This window comes from Nilaparvata lugens, chromosome 7, assembly GCF_014356525.2.
Source record: "Nilaparvata lugens isolate BPH chromosome 7, ASM1435652v1, whole genome shotgun sequence".
Lineage (NCBI taxonomy): Eukaryota > Metazoa > Arthropoda > Insecta > Hemiptera > Delphacidae > Nilaparvata > Nilaparvata lugens.
The window spans coordinates 5,129,768-5,151,042 of record NC_052510.1 but is presented as its reverse complement, the minus strand read 5'-3'; the positions used below and the strand labels follow the sequence as shown (position 1 = coordinate 5,151,042).

At 36.9% G+C, this 21,275-nt stretch overlaps 2 protein-coding genes across 2 annotated transcripts in view; both read right to left on the bottom strand.

Moving 5' to 3' along the window:
* Positions 1–21,275, bottom strand: part of LOC111056636 (pre-rRNA-processing protein TSR1 homolog) — a 432,307-nt gene that overhangs the window by 305,260 nt on the left and 105,772 nt on the right. The window lies entirely within an intron of this gene.
* LOC111054186 lies at positions 1,179–21,271 on the bottom strand. Its single transcript, XM_039433492.1, has 7 exons — positions 20,909–21,271; positions 20,488–20,690; positions 12,562–12,775; positions 11,114–11,309; positions 8,226–8,444; positions 3,873–3,998; positions 1,179–1,576 (listed from the first exon to the last, which is right to left on the bottom strand). The coding sequence occupies exons 1-7, from the start codon at positions 20,967–20,969 to the stop codon at positions 1,453–1,455; spliced, it is 1,143 nt and encodes a 380-aa protein (XP_039289426.1). The 5' UTR covers positions 20,970–21,271; the 3' UTR covers positions 1,179–1,452.

Sequence of the window (21,275 nt, the reverse complement as noted above, 5' to 3'; positions counted from 1 at the left end):
CTTCTCAAGAGAGACAAGTTTTTGCGTGTGATACTATTGAGAGAAATAAGGGAAGAACTAAATAACTGGCGCAACTATTTGATAATGACAGAAGACTCATACAGGGAATTGTTGAACTTGATTTCTCCTCTGATAAAGAAACAGAATACAATTTGACAAATTGCGAAAATCAATTTCTCCCCATGAACGACTCACCGCCACCCTCAGATATCTTGCTACAGGGCGCAGTTTAAAGTGTATGGAATTCACGACCATAATTTCAAAACAAAGTATGAGTGTTAGTTATTATTTGAGAGACTTGTGAAGCTCTCATGTGATATACAAAGTGATGAAAAAATACATAAGGAACGTTCCAAAAAGATTTTACTAGTAGTTCTGTGAACAGTAGACCTCGCACAGTTATAACGACGTCCCAAACCATAAGCACATCCACACTGATACACTAACTATTTATTTGATCAGATCATGCTTACACAAGATTTAATTATCATATAACGCTTTCCGGAATTTAGCGCGAGAAAACCAGAAGACATCTAGGCGCCCAGACGAGCTGTTATAAGTTCTTTGCATCCTATTTAATAGAGCATAAAAATTGCATTCAAAGAGGCATGCAATTTATAGTCTACACAGCTGCTAATTTTTTACCAAGTTACATTGAGATATTGAATTGCATGCGTCATGGCATGCAATTTATTGTCAACTCGACAGCTGATTTATGATGAATAATTCTATAGTCTGATTTTTACTGTAATATTGGCGTATGAAAGTGGCTCCTTCTTCCTTTTATATTATCCTTGAAATGCAAAATTTCCAAAAAAAACTTTTATATACGTCGACGCGCAATTAAAAAAGGGAACATACCTGTCAAATTTCATGAAAATCTATTACCGCGTTTCGCCGTAAATGCGCAACATATAAACATTAAGAGAAATGCCAAACCGTCGACTTGAATCTTAGACCTCACTTCGCTCGGTCAATAATTGATTATTTTAAACGAGAATGAACAGTTAATATTACATCAATAAACCTATATATCAGCTACCGTCTATAAAAGGCATTGACAAGACGGAGCAACGTTGTTCTACTATATTTCTCCTCTGCCATTATAACGCGGACCTCACTTTAGATAAAATTTCAAATAGATTGTAATGAATAGTCTATAAATAATCAACCACAAATTCCAAAACACATTTTAATCACTCACACAATATTTACAAATAGCATACTCCACTTACTGTACCTTACACATTTCAAATTCACACATTTATAATCGATATTAAACATCAAGTAACGGTAATAAGAACCAAACAATTATTATCAATATTTGACCAGCTACATTGATTGAGAGTTAAAAAAATATATTAAAAGAAATCTGATAAAAAATGTCATTGATGAAATGATTAGCCTAAACTTATTGAACTGATTCATTGAGAATTCGATTAACCCAAAACATTATCTACGGCCTCTCTTTTTTGGACCCTTGCCAAATGCATTGACGGAGGGGAGTGGTAACTTCAGCGTCCAATTCTGCGATGTAGTCGACGAAAACCGCAGAGCTCTACCAAAGTCTTGCAGTCTGAAATTAAAATACGAAATCAAATTAAACATTTGGACTGTTGTATAAATTAGAATTGGAACCGTTTTGGGCTTATAAGCCTGTGGTACTTTCTGTAAGTTGTGTAATTCTGTATGATTGAATAAATAAAACTGAACGAATTGATAAAATATACTCCCGGTTACTAGAACTCTTATTAAATCTAAAGATTTGATGATCCACTGAATTTAATGAATGTCTAGAGAGCGGGCCATACTGTATTAAGGTGCGTACATATATACGCGCCTCCAACACGCTCCGCAATCGCTCCGATCATGAACGTTACGGGAGATGTTAGCTCATCTCGCGTTCCACTCTTGCTCCCCGGTCGATCATCAATCGATCTGCTCGAGTGACGTTCGATTGCGGAGCAGAGCGAAAGTCTGTACGCACCTTTAGAAAGACCAGCAAAAAATTGAACATTAATATAATATACAAATGAAAAGTTTGGGATGAGTCGGTGAAACCAATAGACGATAGCATATTAAGAAGATAATCCATGGTATAGGGCGTTTATGTCGTAAATTTCACTGTTAACTCAGTGTCCTAGTAGTTCATTTCTTGAAGCTATGTGACACTGGTAGTCTCTTTTACTGTGCCGTGGTGTTCTAACACTCTCACCCCAACAAAACAGTAATAATACACAGTAGTCGACAGTAATCGGCTCGAGTTGACAAAAAATCGGCTTCAAATTTGAAACATAAAAAACCTATACCATATTCTTATGTTATATTTTCTCTATGGTGAAACTAAGATAAAATAATCTTTCTTCTAATAGACTTTTAAAGTAAACTTCTATTCTAATTGACAATCTTTCTAGCTTTTGATATGAATTCAAATAAAATGTAGCTTATTAAATGTACAATATTCTTTCTTCTGATAGACTTTCAAAGTCAACTTCTAATACTAATCTATAAGAAATTGATTTCATGCAATATACTATTCTAACTTCTATAGTTAGGTCCACGTTAAGGTGCGTACAGACTTTCGCTCTGCTCCGCAACCGAACGTCACTCCAGCAGAGCGATTGATGTTCGACCGGGGAGCAACAGTGGTTCGACCGGGGAACGCGAGAAGATCTAACATCTTCCGTAACGTTCATGATCGGTGCGTGGGTGGAGCGACTATGGTTCGATGGAGGAACGAGGGCGGTACGAGGGCGGAGCGTGCTCGGTGCGGGTTGGAAGAGCGTATATGTGTACGCAGCTTTATAATGACAGTGTTTAGGCCAAACATGGCATAATTGTGACAACTTAAGGCCCGCCACAAAGTAGACCCACGCTAATCCACGAAAAGCAACCCACGCCGTGAGATGTTTTGTAAACCATTGCTAGGCTTCTCCAGACATCTGTGTAATACATGCAATGAATAATCCACTTGTCAGCTGATTGATTATGGATAACTCTATAGCAATGGTTTACAAAACATTCCATGGAGTGGGTTGCTTTCCGAGGATTAACGTGAGTCTACTTTGCGGCGGGCCCAAATTAGCAATTGTATTGCTATCCTTGTCTATCATTCAACAAAGCGGATAGTGCTATCTCTTTCTCGCTTTGCTTTGTTTCCAGATTGTTTTTAACAATGTAGAAATATAATTAATTAACAAAATATATTTAATCTTGATTCTGAAAATTCATCATGGAATCATTGAAAATTATAATTTCTTTATCTCTTTCCTGTATAGGGCTACTTGTAATATAAATATAAAGAAAATAAAAAATCTCAGTACCCTTTTTTAAAATATTTCATCACAACATGTTTCATTTATGATTTTAATTCATATCACTTGAAAATGGCATAAATGACCGAAACATGTTGTGATAAAATATTTTAAAAAAGGGTACTGAGATTTTTTATTTTCTTTATATTTATAATTTCTTGCTTGATAAAATATAATTGATTATTTTAAACGAGAATGAACAGTTAATATGACATCAATAAACCGGTATCAGTTACCCTCCAAAGAAGGCATTGACAAGACAGAGGTCAGCAACGTTGTTGTTCTCTTATCTTTCTCCACTGCCATTATAACGTGGGCCTCACTATAGTAGACTTTCAGTCAAGTTATAGACTTTCAGACAACTAATAGAAATATCAATTTTTCTACAATTGAATCATATAATATTGATTTTATTAATTACATAAAATTACTAGTACCAAAACTAGTTGTGTCTAAAAGAAAATAAAAATCGGTACAAGTAAGTCTATGTAATTAAACTTTTAAGTTGTCCTATTGAAATTAATGATTTTATTTCAAAGATATAACACATCCACTTACCTGTTAGCTTTGTACAATGGGAAGGCGAGCTGAAATAGCTGTATTGGCATTTTGTACTGGAAAACAATCATTAATATTACTAAGGACTGAGCCGCCGCTTTATCTCTCATTGTTACTGGCCTCAATCTGAAACACAAATTAAAATTAATTGTAAAATGTGTACTTACTTTCCGTGTCCAAACAAGCAATAATCATTTTAGATACACAGGTCACATGTAAAAAATAACAAATTAATTTAGAAATATTGGATCAATTATCATTAAATATACAGGGTCTGTATAATAAGTAACCGGACTGACCTCAGGAAATTTTTTATTGGCAAAATATATGCTGATAGTGAATGTTTTTGTGATTTTTCTGGCTTCAAATTTATCAAGTTTTTTAATATTTTTCAATTTATTAATGCATTTTCAAGTGTAATAATAATTTGTTTCATCTTTCTGATCAACCGAGATACAAATTTTTTAGTATAATGTATATTTGGACTGTAAATTTTTGTGATCTTTATAAAAGTGTTTTCATAACCTCATTTGAACTATTTTTATCAAAATTAGGGAGAGGAACAGTTTTGGGTTTATCCTGTTGATTCTCTCCCAATCATTAATTTGATGTTGTGATTAAGGAATGTAATAAATGTAAATGTAAATATGTACAATATTTCTTTAGATATCTTCAAAGTAGTCCCTATTGGAGTCGATAACACGCTGATACCGGATTTTCAAATCCCTGAACGCTCCCTAGAAGTCGGCAACCTCTATGCTGTCTAGAGCCCTCGTCGTAGCACGTTGAACGTTTTCCAGAGTCCCGAACTGCATCCCCTTAAGTTGTCTCTTGATCTTGGGGAACAAAAAGAAGTCCGGTGGTGCCATATCCGGGCTAGAAGGAGGATGTGGCAACGTTAACCTCGAATATTTGGCCAACTGCTCGGTGACGAGCAGGCAGGTGTGCGACGGAGCATTGTCGTGATGGAGGATCCACGAATCGGCAATCCCAGGACGGACTCGATGAACACGGGCGGTTAGTCGATGGAGCACCTCTCTGTAGTACTTGCCGTTCACAAAGAGTTTGTGCCACCCGGCCAAACTGTAAACGACCAGTATTAGAAACTGTAAACGAACCAGGGTTCATCGTCCGTCCAGGGATTGCCTATTGGTAGATCCTCCATCATGACAATGCTCCGTCGCACAACTGCCTGCTCGTCACCGAGCACTTGGCCAAATAGTCGAGGGTAACGTTGCCACATCCTCCTTACAGCCCGGATATGGCACCACCGGACTTCTTTTTGTTCCCCAAGATCAAGAGACAACTTAAGGGGATGCAGTTCGGGACTCTGGAAAACGTTCAACGTGCTACGACGAGGGCTCTAGACAGCATAGAGGTTGCCGACTTCTTGGGAGCGTTCAGGGATTTGAAAATCCGGTATCAGCGAGTTATCGACTCCAATAGGGACTACTTTGAAGATATCTAATGAAAAATTGTACATATTTTGCCAATAAAAATTTCCTGAGGTCAGTCCGGTTACTCATTATACAGACCCTGTATGTTTCCAAAAATTTTCAACCGATTGGGCTTTATAATTTGCTTCAAAGAGATCCTCCTTTCTACATTGGACATGAAGCTGAGGGCACACAAGCAAGTGCTCCTGCTCCTGAATTGCTCCACACTCACAGAAGATGTCACCATGAGCTGGCAATAACCCCATTTTTGCAAGTTTGTTTTGCATCTGGACACTCCTACCCTTAAACGGTTGAGAGATTTCCAAGTCAGAAAAGCCAAATCATGACCAGGAGGCAATTCTTCCCGAAATGGCAATCCCTCCAACATAAAGCCTTCCCGACACTGCTCTACACGATTTTCTCCAGGAGAGTCCTGCAGGACATGGGATGTTGCCAAGTAACTTCTCCTTGACTTCAACCATCCAACTGCAGGTTGATGCCCAAATAATGGATGGCGTGGGTCACTTGCCTGTCTAGTCCTCTCAATGTCTGTATAGTGAGGTCCACGTTATAATGACAGTGAAGAAAGATAGGAAAAAAACGTTGCCAAGTCTCTCCATTTTGCCACTGACTGTACACAGCTGTTACTCAATTCATCCCATTAAATTTAATCTAATAATAATTATCATTTCCTTGATAAAATAATCAGTTTAATGTCAAATTGATCAAGAAAATATATTTTTTCATAATTTGATTCAAAAATTTGCTTACATGACTGAGATCAGATTTTTATTTTTATACAAACCTGAAATTGCGGCTAATTTAAAAAGCTGTGATACAACAATCTGAATTTCAAAACAACAGAAATTGAGTTATTTGGTAGGTATTCTATTCCAATTTCATTTAAAAATAATAGAAAATAGGAATCTATTTAAAAATAAGTAATTTCAATGGATTAATTCTGAAATAACTTTTCATAAATATTATTTATACCGGTACGAGTAGGTCTAACCTTTACGGGTAGGCTAACTTAAGCATGGATGAAGTGTAGGATGGTTAGTTATCAACTTTTAAAATGTAATTTCAGGTATTTTAATTTGTGTTTCTCATAAGGTAATGTTTAAAAATTATTTCATTGTTTCAAAAATACATTTTAAATCAATTATACAACTTGTGTACTGAAGTATTTTGATAGAATGAAGAAGAAAATGGCGGCTGAGAATATGGTTTGTTCAGTTTTGTACAGTCACTGTCAAAAGTAAATATAAAATATTCTGGCAAATAGACAACATTGCAAAGCGAGAGAGAGATAGTGCTATCTGTTTTGTTGTATGATAGAAAAGGACAGCAACAGTATTGTCAATCGTACACTGCCATTATAATGTGGACGTCACTATAGCAACCTTTCTTCTGATATTGGGTGGTGCTACTCCTGCAAGAGGGTACAACCTGTGCACTGGTGTCGGTCTTAAGCTGCGTACACATATACGCGCTTCCAACCCGCACCGAGCACGCTCCTCCCTCGTACCGCCCTCGTACCACCATCGAATCACAGTCGCTCCTCCCACGCACCCATCATGAACGTTACGGAAGATGTTAGATCTTCTCGCGTTCCCCGGTCGAACCACTGTTGCTCGCCGGTCGATCATCAATCGCTCTGCTGGAGTGACGTTCGGTTGCGGAGCAGAGCGACAGTCTGTACGCACCTTTAGACATCCTGTTATCACCTTCATTGTTCCATTTACTGCTGTATCCACTCGTTCAGCATGCACTGAGGAGCTCCAAACAGGTGCTGCATATTCTGCTGCTGACCAAAACAGACACTGACCAATTGCCGATGTTCTTTAGTGTGGCTGGTTGAGCTCCCCATTTGGAATTGGTCAGCTTCCTGATAATATTGTTCCGTTTGTGAACCTTAGCTTTAGTACTGGTGCAGTGCTGCCGAAATTTTAGGGTGCGGTCCAAGGTTAGACGCAGATATTCTGGTGTGCAAGATGTTGTAGTTGCTCCCCCCTCCAAAATTTGTAAAAATGTTTTGTTGAGGTGTGAAATTGATTTGCTAAATCATCATTTTCAATAAAGATGAAAATAAATATAAAATTGCAATTGCTGTATTCCTCGCTCGGTGGAATAATATTGTATTTGTTTGTTTCATTCAATAAGTACCATATTCATTTTGTTACTTGAATTCAACTGATGGAGTTGAAATACAGAGTTATCAAAAAAGAATGGTGCGGTTTCGAACATTGTTTAAAGAAAAACCAAATTACTTACAGTTAATGTTTTTTATTCACCTAATTTGTCGTCTGAAACAGTTTTTTTACATGATTAACAACTTTCAATAAGTGCGCCCTTAGTCGCTCGACAAATGTCCAAACGATAATAAATTTCTCTCTTAGCATTCGATAACATTTCTTCGATTATGGTTGTCATTGGTTCTTTAATCCTGTTTATCCTGTTTCAAAGTGGTTCAGTTCGCGATTTCTTGTGAATAAACAATGTTTTTGATGTAAATTTACAAGAAAAAATCTACCTGAACCACTTAAAAACAGGATTAATGAAGCAATGACAACCATAACCAATGAAATGTTAGCGAATGTTTGGAGAGAAATTGATTATCGTTTGGATATTTTGTCGAACGACTAAAGGCGCACATATTTAAATTTATTAATCATGTAAAAAACTGCCTGAGACGACAAATTAGATGAATAGACAACATCAACTTGATTACAACATCAGTAATTTGTTTTTTCTTTAAACCATGTTCGAAACCGCACCATTCTTTTATGATAACTCTGTATATAGCAAATAGCAAAAATAGGTACTTAATAGATTTCTCATGGTATGCCAGATTTGACGTACCTACTTCAAACAGAGAATAGCCATGTATTATATATGATTAACAGTAATCACTTACCTAGATTTTTTCTGAAGTTGCGAGAACGTATTTGTGATATAGTTCCTAACGTATTTGGAATAGGGACACATTTTGTATAGGTTTTCTGTTTTCATATCTCTGGTTGGTATAGTGAAGAACCGAGACAGGCAGTCAACGTACAGCAAACATTTCAAATGTTTTGTTGATTTCAACAAAGATGGCGATGAGGTGATACATGTCACAAAGAAATTCGAAAACCTGAAAAATCGCAAGGAAGTGATTGAGTTAGCTATAGTCTAATACAATAAATAATCAAAATTAATATTCATGATCATACATGTGACTTTAAATCATCTTTTTTTGGGCTACTCTTAAAATATAAAATAAAAATTATAAATCTTATGTACCTTTTTAAAATTGTTCAATCACTACATGTTTTGGTCTATCAAGACTTTATACATTAGACATTGGAGTATCAAGACTTTTCGAGCACTATCAAGACTTGATAATGGCATTATACAGCCGAAAAATGTCGTGATTGAACAATTTTAAAAGGGTATTTAGATTTTATTTATATGTGACTTTAATGTTGTAGGTACTAAATTTAGGGCCAAGCCACACGAAGCGTTTCTAGACGAGTCGGCAGGGCAGGAAGCTCTCCGATTGGGTTGGCGTTCGGAAATCAGCTGATAATCACTCAATCGAAGAGCTTCCAGCCCTGCCGACTCGACTGAAAATGCTTCGTGTGGCTTGGCCCTTACTCTTGTAAATATAAGTTAAAGGATTGGAATTTAAAGCCTATTCTGTACTTGTCCTGTAGTGAGATTCACGTTATAGAATGAACACCTTTGGTTTGCTATCCTCGTCTGTTATTTGACAAAGCAGATAGCGCTATCCTTTTCTACCTTCGCAATGACGGCCCATTGCAGCTTAAATGATAGAGGTGGAATTTCCGTTAGGAACTCCCCACCTATAAAAGCCATACGAATATTATTATTACCTCCGCAACGTTGCCAGATCGTTTTCTAACAATGTAGAAATATGATTAAGTAGCAACATATTATACCTTGATAATAAAAATTTATTATTAAATCATTAAAATGATCCCCGGTAATTGGCGGTAATGCGCCAATTGCATGGCCCCCTCGTTCACCAGATCTAACACCGCTGGATTTTTTCTTGTGGGGTTTCATAAAATATATGGTGTATATACCTCCTTTGCCAGCCACTCTACCTGAACTTAGAGCAAGGATTTGCGCTGCTGTTGAGCAAGTTACACCTGAAGTGATAGTGTGAGTCTGGGAAGAAATCGACTATCGATGTGATGTCTGCAGGATAACCAACGGAAGTCACATAGAACATCTTCAGTAAGGTAAAGAAACTTGAAGTGTTTTCCTTTAAAACAACACCAAAACCAGCTCTGTACCTTGTTTAATAAGATTCATATAAATTTTCAAAGTTGTAAAGTCCTTTTTTAATCAGAAGAATCATCTTTTTTAATCATTATTCTTTTTAAACAAGAATAAACAGTTATCAGATATACCGGTATCAGCTATCCTCTATAGAAGGCAGAGAATCGTAAATGCTGTTCTCCTATCTTTCTCCACTGCCACTAGTAGTTCTGTGAACAGTAGACCGCGCGCTCAGTAAGTTACATTGACCTGTAGTTATGTTTTCTCAAAAATTAATAAATAATTTATCAATTTAAAATGTCTAGAAAAACTCCTAAATAAACATAGAGCGTTCTGTCCTATCGTACCGTGACGTGTCGTCCCGGAATGTGAGTGTGAGCGCTGTTATCAGGTCTGGCTGCAACTGTCTACAACGTTGATGGAAAGATACATTTTCAAGATGCTCGATGTTTTTGAACGGGTAGTATTATAGTCAACTGTCTACTAACGTTGATGGAAAGATACATTTTCAAGATGTTCGATGTTTTTGAACGGGTAGTATTATAGTCCACTAGACAGGTGATTTATGATGAATAATTTCTATAGTCTGATTTCTACTCCAATATTGGCGTATGAAGGAGGCTCCTTTTTCCTTTTATATTATCCTTGAAATGCAATATTTCCAAAAACCTTGTATATACGTTTACGCGCAATTTAAAAAGTAACATACCAGTCAAATTTCATGAAAATCTATTACCGCGTTTCGCCGTGAATGCGCAACATATAAACATTAAGAGAAATGCCAAATCGTCGACTTGAATCTTAGACCTCACTTCGCTCGGTCCATTATAACGTGGACCTCACTAATAAAAAACCGTTTCATTTCTCCACAGCCTTCTACAGCCAATTTGCAGAAGGCATTGGAAAAATAAAATATACAACTATACCGTCCAATATTCCCACTTTCTTAACGTGAATCAATAGTCTAGTCAGACCAGAGTATTACAACAAGAAACCTGAAATAATTTTGTAATAAAAAATTAAAACTATAAAATAGTGTATACAACAGTTTTATATGGTCTTTAAAGCACTCATGAGATGTTCAAGACATGCGTTCGCTCCCTCACTCTATAGTGAGGTCCACGTTATAATGGCAGTGGAGAAAGATAGGAGAAAATCGATGCCGATCCTCTGTCTTGTCAATGCCTTCTATAGACGGTTGCTGATACAGGTTTATTGATGTAATATTAACTGTTCATTCTCGTTCAAAATGATCAATTATATTTTATTAAGCAAGAAATTATATTTTTCAATAATTTCATAATGCATTTTCTTAATTAAGATGAAATATTTTGTTGATTGAACATTGTTGAAAGACGATCTGGCAACATAGCAAAGCAAGAAAGAGATAGCGCTATCCGCTTTGTTGAATGATAGACAAGGATAGCTAACTCGTGCGTTAAAGACCCTTATTATAAGTTTGTTGTACAAACTACTATATTATAAATAGAAAACGTTTAGTTAAAATCAACATACTCATTGTCAGGTTTAGAAGGAGGCCTTTCAACAACTTGTGAAGCCGTTTCATCTAGCCCTTCCAACACATCCTCAGGTATGATATCTGCTAAATTGTAGACCTCTTCAACCTTTTTCGCTTCCGTGTTGCAAGGAGGAAGTAGCTCGCTAGTCGCATCTTTACTGCTGTTCAAATCGTCTGCATGTATTGTTATATCTGAAAAACACAACGGATTCATTGTTATTTATGAAAAAACTGATTAGTTTATTGATAACTAGCTCCGCAAGGGTTCAATTAAAACTTTACCTACTGAAATCTTGATAATGTGGCTCTACAACCCGATAGTCGAGTTTTGGCCTGCTCAACAATCAGTCTCCACCTCTCTCTATCCAGTGCAGTCGTCTTCCTTCGTCGTATTTCCAGCTACTGAAATCTTGAGGAATTTAAAATAGGTCTACAACCATCCTCGGTAAATTAGGAATGTATATGCAAAAATTTCAAGCTGATCAGTCCAGTAGTTGAGACGTGATGATGCTCCATCAGTGAATTTCCTATCCCGTACGTGTGATGTTTATATTTATGTTTATATATATGTTCTGCATTTACGGCGAAACGCCGTACATTCTCATAAAATTTTGACAGATATGTTCCTTTTTAAATTTTGTGTCGACGTATATATAAGGTTTTTTGAAATTTTGCATTTTAAGGATAATACATAAGGAGAAGGAGTCTCCTTTGAACGCCAATATTACCGTAAAAATCAGACTAAAGAATTATTCATCATAAATCAGCTGTCGAGTGGATTATTAATTGCATGCAATTAATAACTAAAAGTAACATAGTATTTTCTCTCGACCTTTCTCTGCTTTCAACTCGGGCTGACCTGTTACCAGTATGTCTTGAAGGAAATAAGCTTTTGATATTAGCATTTTTCATACACCAACCCCAACAGCTATTAGCCGTTTTCTCACCGATATCTCGCCGACAAGACATACAGGCAGGATTTTACTCTGATGGACAGTATAAGAGGAGGCTGTGGTTAACAACTGCGCAAGGTCTACTGTTCACAGACTACTAGTAATACATTTTCATAATTGAGATTAAATATTTTGCTGATTGATTATATTTTTACATTGTTAAAAAACGATCTAGCAAGTGTGCAGAGCTAGAAAATGATACCGCTATCTGCTTCGTCGAATGATAGACAAGGATATCAACACCAATGTTAATCGAGTACTGCCGTTATTACGTGGACCTCATTATAATATCAGGCGCAAGATTCTTCGACGATGACGAACAAAAGCTGCTACCAAGATATGATAAATGCTTCATTAATGATGGGGATTATGTAGCGAAGTACAGAAAAGTTGACATTTCATATGAATTTTTTGGAAAAACTCACTTGTTGTTTTTTATGTCAAGTTACTTGATTTGATAATACACCTCGTGAGTGAGTAAATACACTAACCTGCCACTGATGTCTCCAGTTTATTCTTGACAATATCCTGATTGATTTGCAGTCTTTGACTCAGCACGGCTTGTCTCTGAGCCTTTTTACTTCCGAATATGAGAGCCACCTCTTGTTGACTGACTGTGTCGTCTTTGACCTTCCGGGAGGCCAACTTTTCGTCATGATTGACTATATTCGAAACCACCAGTCGATCTGTTGCCACTATTCTTATCTGGAATTTCGAGAAAAAAATGCTACAATTAACATAAACAGTAGACTATAAAGTGAACACTGCATTCAGTGTTGGAAATAATGAAACATTCAATATTTTCAAACACATTCAAGTTTTTGTTTCTTCAATGGTTCCAATTTTTTCTAAATAGCTCAATATTATTTATTTATTTATTTATCATTTTCAATCAACTCAAGAACAAAGAAACAGACTACAGTCCAAAACTTCTTTTCATTCCAATTTCATAAAATAAATTGTCCAAATAAAGGTTATGTGTGACTTTCCAATTCTTCACTAATTTCCACATTGAAACAAAACACAAACACTTGAAACAATTAATTTTGAATTTAGAAAGATTATTATCCGTTACAAGTGGTAGTTGAGTGGAATATTTTAAATTAATTCATTAATTCAAGTCATCTTAATTTAAAATTTATAGTTTTCATGTTTATTTTGGTCTGAAATTTAATGAAAATTGTACACGTGAAATTCTAACCTTATCTTGGACTTTATCACCTATAAATTTGGAAGAAAAATAGCACAAGGACTACCTTATTATTTGATCTACCATGTTTTTACATTGGTGTCAAATAAAAACAATATGAAAAACTTTTAGTACCCTTTTATTAAAAACTTTAAAATATTTCAACGACTAGTTTCGACCGTTTAGTAAAAGTTTAGACTAGTTTACCAAATTTTTTTATATTGTTTTTATTTGAATCAAGTAGCCCATACAAGCGAAGTGATTTTACATTAGTGTCATTTGGATTGTAAATAAATAAAAATTTACTCACTATAAGAAAATATATCATCTGTAAAAAATGCAACACACAATTTTACAACAGATATAAGTAGTACAGATTGTGAGTAAGAGAGACTAGGCGTTTTCAATGTCGGCAAGGCAGGAAGCTCTCCAATTGGCTGACTGGGTTGGCGCCTGAGAAAACACCTAATATGGTCTTGCCCTAACTTATGACATGATGTCATTAATCCCGCAAGTCATGATATATGGAACATGAACGCTCTATACCATGGAATATCTTCGTTTGCTATCTTTTCTCTGAGGCAGTACTCTTTGCGGACGATACCACATTGATCTCTAAGGATTTCTCCGTGGTACAGTGTGGTTGAGAAGAAAAAACTGTGGTTTGGGGCGAACAACTTTAAAGGGCCCTATACACTAGGGAGCTTGGATCGGCGAACCTGGTTCTTGCGAACCAAGTTCCCCAGTGTATGTGGAAAATTGGCAAACCGCGAACCAAATTCCTGACGAACTTGGTCTTCAATCTGGATTAAAAACTTTGCTCGGTTCGTCCTGCAGGGCGATATATTCTATCTATATATATTCAATATATTTTCTTCCCACAGCAGCTGCAAACTTTGAAACGCTCACCTCTAGACCCCGAAAGACACTGAAGTAACGAACGGTTGTTCGCTCTCCCCACTACAGTGTGTGGACAAATCCTACACGAACTTGGTTCCTCGAACCAAGTTGACCAATTCAAGTTCCCTAGTGTATGGGGCCCTTAAGCTAGAAGAGGAAAACAAATAAATAAAAGACATCCATCCTTGAATGTTCATTGAAGAGGCACGCAGCTGCAGATGAGCGCATCAAACTGCTTGGCTACTGGATTTTCTTATATTCAAATTTATTTGAATGAGATGGGATGGAATAAATTATTTGAAAATGTTTTGATGGAAGACTGTCCTGAAACCATCACATTTACTATAGTGAGGTACACGTTATAAAGGCAGTGTTTGATTAGCAAAAACATTGCTATCCTTGTCTATCATTCAAAAATGCGGATAGCGCTATCTCTTTCTCGCTTTCTGTTGCCAGATCGTCCTTTACCATGTAGATTGAATAATTATTTAAGAAAATATTTCTTCTTAATTATGAAAATTAACTATGAAATATTATTTTTTGCTTAATAAATATAATTGGTTATTTTAAACGAGAATGAACAGTTTATCTTACATCAACAAACCTGTATCAGCTACTGTCTATGGAAGGCATTGACAAGAGAGAGGATCTGCAAATTTGTTATCCTATCTTTCTCCACTGCCATTATAACGTGGACCACACTATAGATAGCCTGAACATGACAAGACTCATTTACCTCTCAAGAAGGCTGAGACACGAGGTCAACACGAGGTCGAGACGAGCTGTCTTGTGATCGCATATCACGCACTCTTCCACAGTCACCTGATGTACGGAGTGCTCCTCTGGGGGAATTTTCCTCCTTTTCAGTATATACTGCTGATTTATTTATTACAAGAACAAGGGAGACTACAGGCATATACAGGGTGACAAAGAGTAATCAATAGACAAAGAGTATCAAGAGTGACCAATCTTCAAACGTCTGAAAATACTGACAGTGTACATTCAGTACATGTATAGCTCCCTACGGCTCCTAAGGAGTGAGGTTCATGCCTACCAGGAGAGGGGCCAGCTGCACCACCACAATACCAGGAGACGGGGCAACATTGACCTGCCCTACTCCAGACTATCGAAAGCACACGAATGCTACCCCTTACGGATGCTAAAAATGTTTAACAGACTGCCAATTTGTGTTCGTGAGCTGGAGTATGGGAAGTTTTGTAGGCTGGTTCGAGATAAACTCATCAACTACCCTCTCTACTCATTGAGAGATGATGAGACCAGTGGACTTGTAGACCAGTTTGAGATTCTTTCATGATTTAGTATGGCAGTCCATCTACAGAGCCACACGAAACAACCTATTTGCAGCCATCTCTAGTTGTTGTGTATTGATTGTTTTATATTTTGTCGTAGTCTGTCTGGCGACTGCCGGTCATGGACTGAATATACTGAATTGCCGAGTAACGGGAACTTTTAAAAACGTCATAAAACATTAGTGGGAAGGGCAAAAATGATTTTATTCAAACTATTGTAAAGTTCAAGACTTGCCATTTTAGAATTATTAATAACATCTATCACTTTTTGACAATTACTTTTTCAAGATGGCTTCCTCCTGCACGAATACACTCTTGAAATCTGTGTTGAGATTTCTGAACGATTGCTGCAACATTTCAGCTGGGATATTGTTAATTTCATTTTGAATTGTCTGATATGATTCAACCACAGTTATTGGTCAAGTTAAAACTAATATAAAGTTCAAGACTTGCCGTTTGAGAATTATTAATAGCATCTATCACTTTTTGACAGTAACTTTTTCAAGATGGCTTCCTCCTGCACGAATACACTCTTGAAATCTGTGTTGAGATTCCTGTTTAAATATATTAATAAATTCTTAGCCATTTGAAGCAACCATCTTTATTTACGTAGATAACAAACTAATCTCAGTAAACAACTTATTATTTTATCAAACAGATATAAGTAGTACAGATTGTGAGTAAGAGAGACTAGGCGTTTTCAATGTCGGCAAGGCAGGAAGCTCTCCAATTGGCTGACTGGGTTGGCGCCTGAGAAAACACCTAATATGGTCTTGCCCTAACTTATGACATGATGTCATTAATCCCGCAAGTCATGATATATGGAACATGAACGCTCTATACCATGGAATATCTTCGTTTGCTATCTTTTCTCTGAGGCAGTACTCTTTGCGGACGATACCACATTGATCTCTAAGGATTTCTCCGTGGTACAGTGTGGTTGAGGAGACAAAGCTGTGGTTTGGAGCTAACAACTTTAAAGGGCCCCATACACTAGGGAGCTTGGATCGGCGAACCTGGTTCTTGCGAACCAAGTTCCCCAGTGTATGTGGAAAATTGGCAAACCGCGAACCAAATTCCTGACGAACTTGGTCTTCAATCTGGATTAAAAACTTTGCTCGGTTCGTCCTGCAGGGCGATATATTCTATCTATATATATTCAATATATTTTCTTCCCACAGCAGCTGCAAACTTTGACACGCTCACCTCTAGACCCCGAAAGACACTGAAGTAACGAACGGTTGTTCGCTCTCCCACTACAGTGTGTGGACAAATCCTACACGAACTTGGTTCCTCGAACCAAGTTGACCAATTCAAGTTCCCTAGTGTATGGGGCCCTTAAGCTAGAAGAGGAAAACAAATAAATAAAAGACATCCATCCTTGAATGTTCATTGAAGAGGCACGCAGCTGCAGATGAGCGCATCAAACTGCTTGGATACTGGATTTTCTTATATTCAAATTTATTTGAATGAGATGGGATGGAATAAATTATTTGAAAATGTTTTGATGGAAGACTGTCCTGAAACCATCACATTTACTATAGTGAGGTACACGTTATAAAGGCAGTGTTTGATTAGCAAAAACATTGCTATCCTTGTCTATCATTCAAAAATGCGGATAGCGCTATCTCTTTCTCGCTTTCTGTTGCCAGATCGTCCTTTACCATGTAGATTGAATAATTATTTAAGAAAATATTTCTTCTTAATTATGAAAATTAACTATGAAATATTATTTTTTGCTTAATAAAATATAATTGGTTATTTTAAACGAGAATGAACAGTTTATCTTACATCAACAAACCTGTATCAGCTACTGTCTATGGAAGGCATTGACAAGAGAGAGGATCTGCAAATTTGTTATCCTATCTTTCTCCACTGCCATTATAACGTGGACCATATACACATGCACTATACACGTGCACTATAGATAGCCTGAACATGACAAGACTCATTACCTCTCAAGAAGGCTGAGACACGAGGTCAACACGAGGTCGAGACGAGCTGTCTTGTGATCGCATATCACGCACTCTTCCACAGTCACCTGATGTACGGAGTGCTCCTCTGGGGGAATTTTCCTCCTTTTCAGTATATACTGCTGATTTATTTATTACAATAACAAGGGAGACTACAGGCATATACAGGGTGACAAAGAGTAATCAATAGACAAAGAGTATCAAGAGTGACCAATCTTCAAACGTCTGAAAATACTGACAGTGTACATTCAGTACATGTATAGCTCCCTACGGCTCCTAAGGAGTGAGGTTCATGCCTACCAGGAGAGGGGCCAGCTGCACTACCACAATACCAGGAGACGGGGCAACATTGACCTGCCCTACTCCAGACTATCGAAAGCACACGAATGCTACCCCTTACGGATGCTAAAAATGTTTAACAGACTGCCAATTTGTGTTCGTGAGCTGGAGTATGGGAAGTTTTGTAGGCTGGTTCGAGATAAACTCATCAACTACCCTCTCTACTCATTGAGAGATGATGAGACCAGTGGACTTGTAGACCAGTTTGAGATTCTTTCATGATTTAGTATGGCAGTCCATCTACAGAGCCACACGAAACAACCTATTTGCAGCCATCTCTAGTTGTTGTGTATTGATTGTTTATATTTTGTCGTAGTCTGTCTGGCGACTGCGGTCATGGACTGAATATACTGAATTGCCGAGTAACGGGAACTTTTAAAAACGTCATAAAACATCAGTGGGAAGGGCAAAAATGGTTTTATTCAAACTAATGTAAAGTTCAAGACTTGCCATTTTAGAATTATTAATAACATCTATCACTTTTTGACAATTACTTTTTCAAGATGGCTTCCTCCTGCACGAATACACTCTTGAAATCTGTGTTGAGATCCTGAACGATTGCTGCAACATTTCAGCTGGGATATTGTTAATTTCATTTTGAATTGTCTGATATGATTCAACCACAGTTATTGGTCAAGTTAAAACTAATATAAAGTTCAAGACTTGCCGTTTGAGAATTATTAATAGCATCTATCACTTTTTCACTTTTTGACAATTACTTTTTCAAGATGGCTTCCTCCTTTTCCTCTTGAAATCTGTGTTGAGATTACTGAACGATTGCTGCAACATTTCAGCTTGGATATTGTTAATTTCATTTTGAATTGTCTGTTGTGATTCAACCACAGTTATTGGTCAAGTTGTGAAAACGTTTTATTTGAGATAGCTCCACAAACAGAAAATCACAAGTGGACAGATCATGGGACCAGGAAACGCAGATGTTGCAGCGATCAATGAGGAATCATCAACACAGATTTCAAGAGTGTATTCGTGCAGGAGGAAGCCATCTTAAAGAAGTAATTGTCGAAAAATGATAGATGTTATTAATAATTCTGAAAAGGCAAGTCTTGAACTTCACATTAGTTTGAATAAAATCATTTTTACCCTTCCCACTAATGTTTTATGACGTTTTTAAAAGTTCCCGTTATTCTGTGTCATTCTGTATATACAGAAGAGAGCACCAAGGTTCATGTATTTCGCGTGCTACAGGGATCACTGCCGTCTACTTTTCTAGAGCCTTCGTATTCTAACAGTCTACAGCCATGAGGTAGTAGTTTCTACGGCAGTTTAGCATTCTCACTACAGTCTACAGCCACTAAATTGTAGGTAGCGGTCAGTTGTTTCCAGTTAGTGGCCAGTATTTTCATCAGATATTGAATGTATAGTGTTTTGATTGTTGTTTGTCAAATGGCAGTCTACCACTCACTCATAATGTCACACATCCGCTATGCCATTATTGTGTGGGGTGGGTCGTGCCAGAATTTGGAGAGGGTGTTCAAGCTCCAAAAAAATGCTGTTAGAGCGATCGAAGGTATTATGCCTTTAGAGTCCTGTAGGAACCACTATTAGGCATACTAACCGTTCCCTCTATTTATATCTATGAGGTGATTATGCATGTTAGAAGAAAGTCAATGACTAGAAATGCTGATTCGCATGGATACAATACTAGAAATAGAGGAGACTATGCTTCACTGTATCACAGAACAGCTCTTTTTGAGAAAGAACCCACATATATGGGCCTTAAATTTATTAGAAAGCTTTCTACTCACTTGAAAAATTGTGAAGATGTCGATATTTTTGAGAAGGAGTTAAAAAGTTTTTTGATGCTTGGAGTATTCTATACCACAGAAGAGTTTTTGTGTAGAGAGGGTTCCTTTGTGTGATTTTTTTTTTTTTTTTGTAATACTATATGTATTATAAATTGTTGACAATTTCTATACTCTGATTAGAGTCTCTGGGAAGCTTTAAAAACAAACAAACAAACAAATAGACCCAAGAGCAGCTGTCAGAAAGGAGTGACATACACAACCGCAACACTCGTCAAGGAGGGAGCCAAACTGGAGATGCCTCCATGCGGACTAGCGGGGAACGAATATGCTTCAACATTCTGTCAAGAGAAAGACATGCAGTACCTACACTAAATTCAGCTCAACCCTGAAGAAGAGGATGCTGGTTTGCCCCTGTATCAGGAGTTGGATGGAGAGCCTCACTTTGGCGTTCCAGCGCTTTCACAAACCAGATGACTCTTGGCTTACCAAATAACACTGGAAACCCCAGTCCTTGACGGCGACATCAAGTATGATGCCGTATCTACATGTTGGCCCAGTCCCTAATAAAGTAAGCTGTCCCAGCCTGGTAACCCAACGTTGGTCAATGAAGGCAAGCGCTTGCAAACCACCCATCCACACACTGGCGCTGGTCGACATTGGCCTTCATTGGGCCAACATGTGGAGGCGGCTTCAAGTAAGTAAGGTTGTATCGCTCTAACTATGAGGCCAGTTCTCGACAAAAAGTGAGATGGCAAATTTCTTTACGGTATTTCAAAAACCACCTAATTAGATATCCATCTCTTACTATCATCCCTAACATTACCCAAACACAAGCTTGTACGGCTTACGTGGGCATTACCGGCAGCAAGCAAACTATTTGAAATGCCATTCTTATCATAGACAAACTGTCTGTTTTTTCTTTCAACCTAAAAGTACGCACCTTGTTTGTATTTTTGTTCCTTATCAGTAGCAAAGTTTGTGCAAGTTGATGTTCAGGTTGTACTTTTGTTCCTTTCAAAAGAATCGATTTCTGCAAATTTCTCCAAGCCAAGTACGTTGTTGATTGTGAATCGTCCTCCAAAACCACGTCACATTCCATTTTTGCTACATTTTTCTTGTTTAGTGAGCCGTGCTCAAACTCCACTGTAAAAACGAGATTTGATTAGCATACAATAAAATTTTATTTAATCTTAATTTGAATTAAGATAAAAAATATATATATTGTCTTGTTTACTTTCACAAATTCTCTATAACTCATGTTTGTTTTTAAATATTATTCATCACATGTATTTACTTGATATTCACATGTGTTTACTTGGAATGAACCTAACATTATTACAGAAAAAATTTAATTATCTCACCTAGAGTTGGTTGCAGCTTTTTGTTTGATCCAGCAACTTCTATAATTTTGCACTTGTGCATATTGGAAACAATCAGAACATTGAAAAAGGGAATTATGTCAAAATTATAATTTGAAAATTTTAGGTTATGCCATCCATAACCTATAAATTTATTATTTTGATAGTTTGAATTTTAATGGCGGAAGTAACGAAATTTTATTATGTGATTGTGGTAGCACTGACGAATTAGAGCGTTCAAAATCTTAAAAATAAGAATTTTATTCGTGCTTGAACTTTTGTTTTAAATATGTGAATTCATTTCTTGAAAATCATCAAAAGAAATCAAGAGCAAGTAATTTTGTGAATATGGAATTTTGATCAAGTAAGA

What these genes read in the sequence shown, in the direction of transcription:
- LOC111054186 (XM_039433492.1), bottom strand. Translation starts at nt 20,969, where the DNA reads ATGCACAAGTGCAAAATTATAGAAGTTGCTGGATCAAACAAAAAGCTG. An exon ending in GGAACAAAAATACAAACAAG is followed by an intron (nt 12,776 to 20,487) that starts GTGCGTACTTTT and finishes TCGAAATTCCAG; the next exon opens with ATAAGAATAGTGGCAACAGA. An exon ending in CCATTGTACAAAGCTAACAG is followed by an intron (nt 1,577 to 3,872) that starts GTAAGTGGATGT and finishes TTTTAATTTCAG; the next exon opens with ACTGCAAGACTTTGGTAGAG.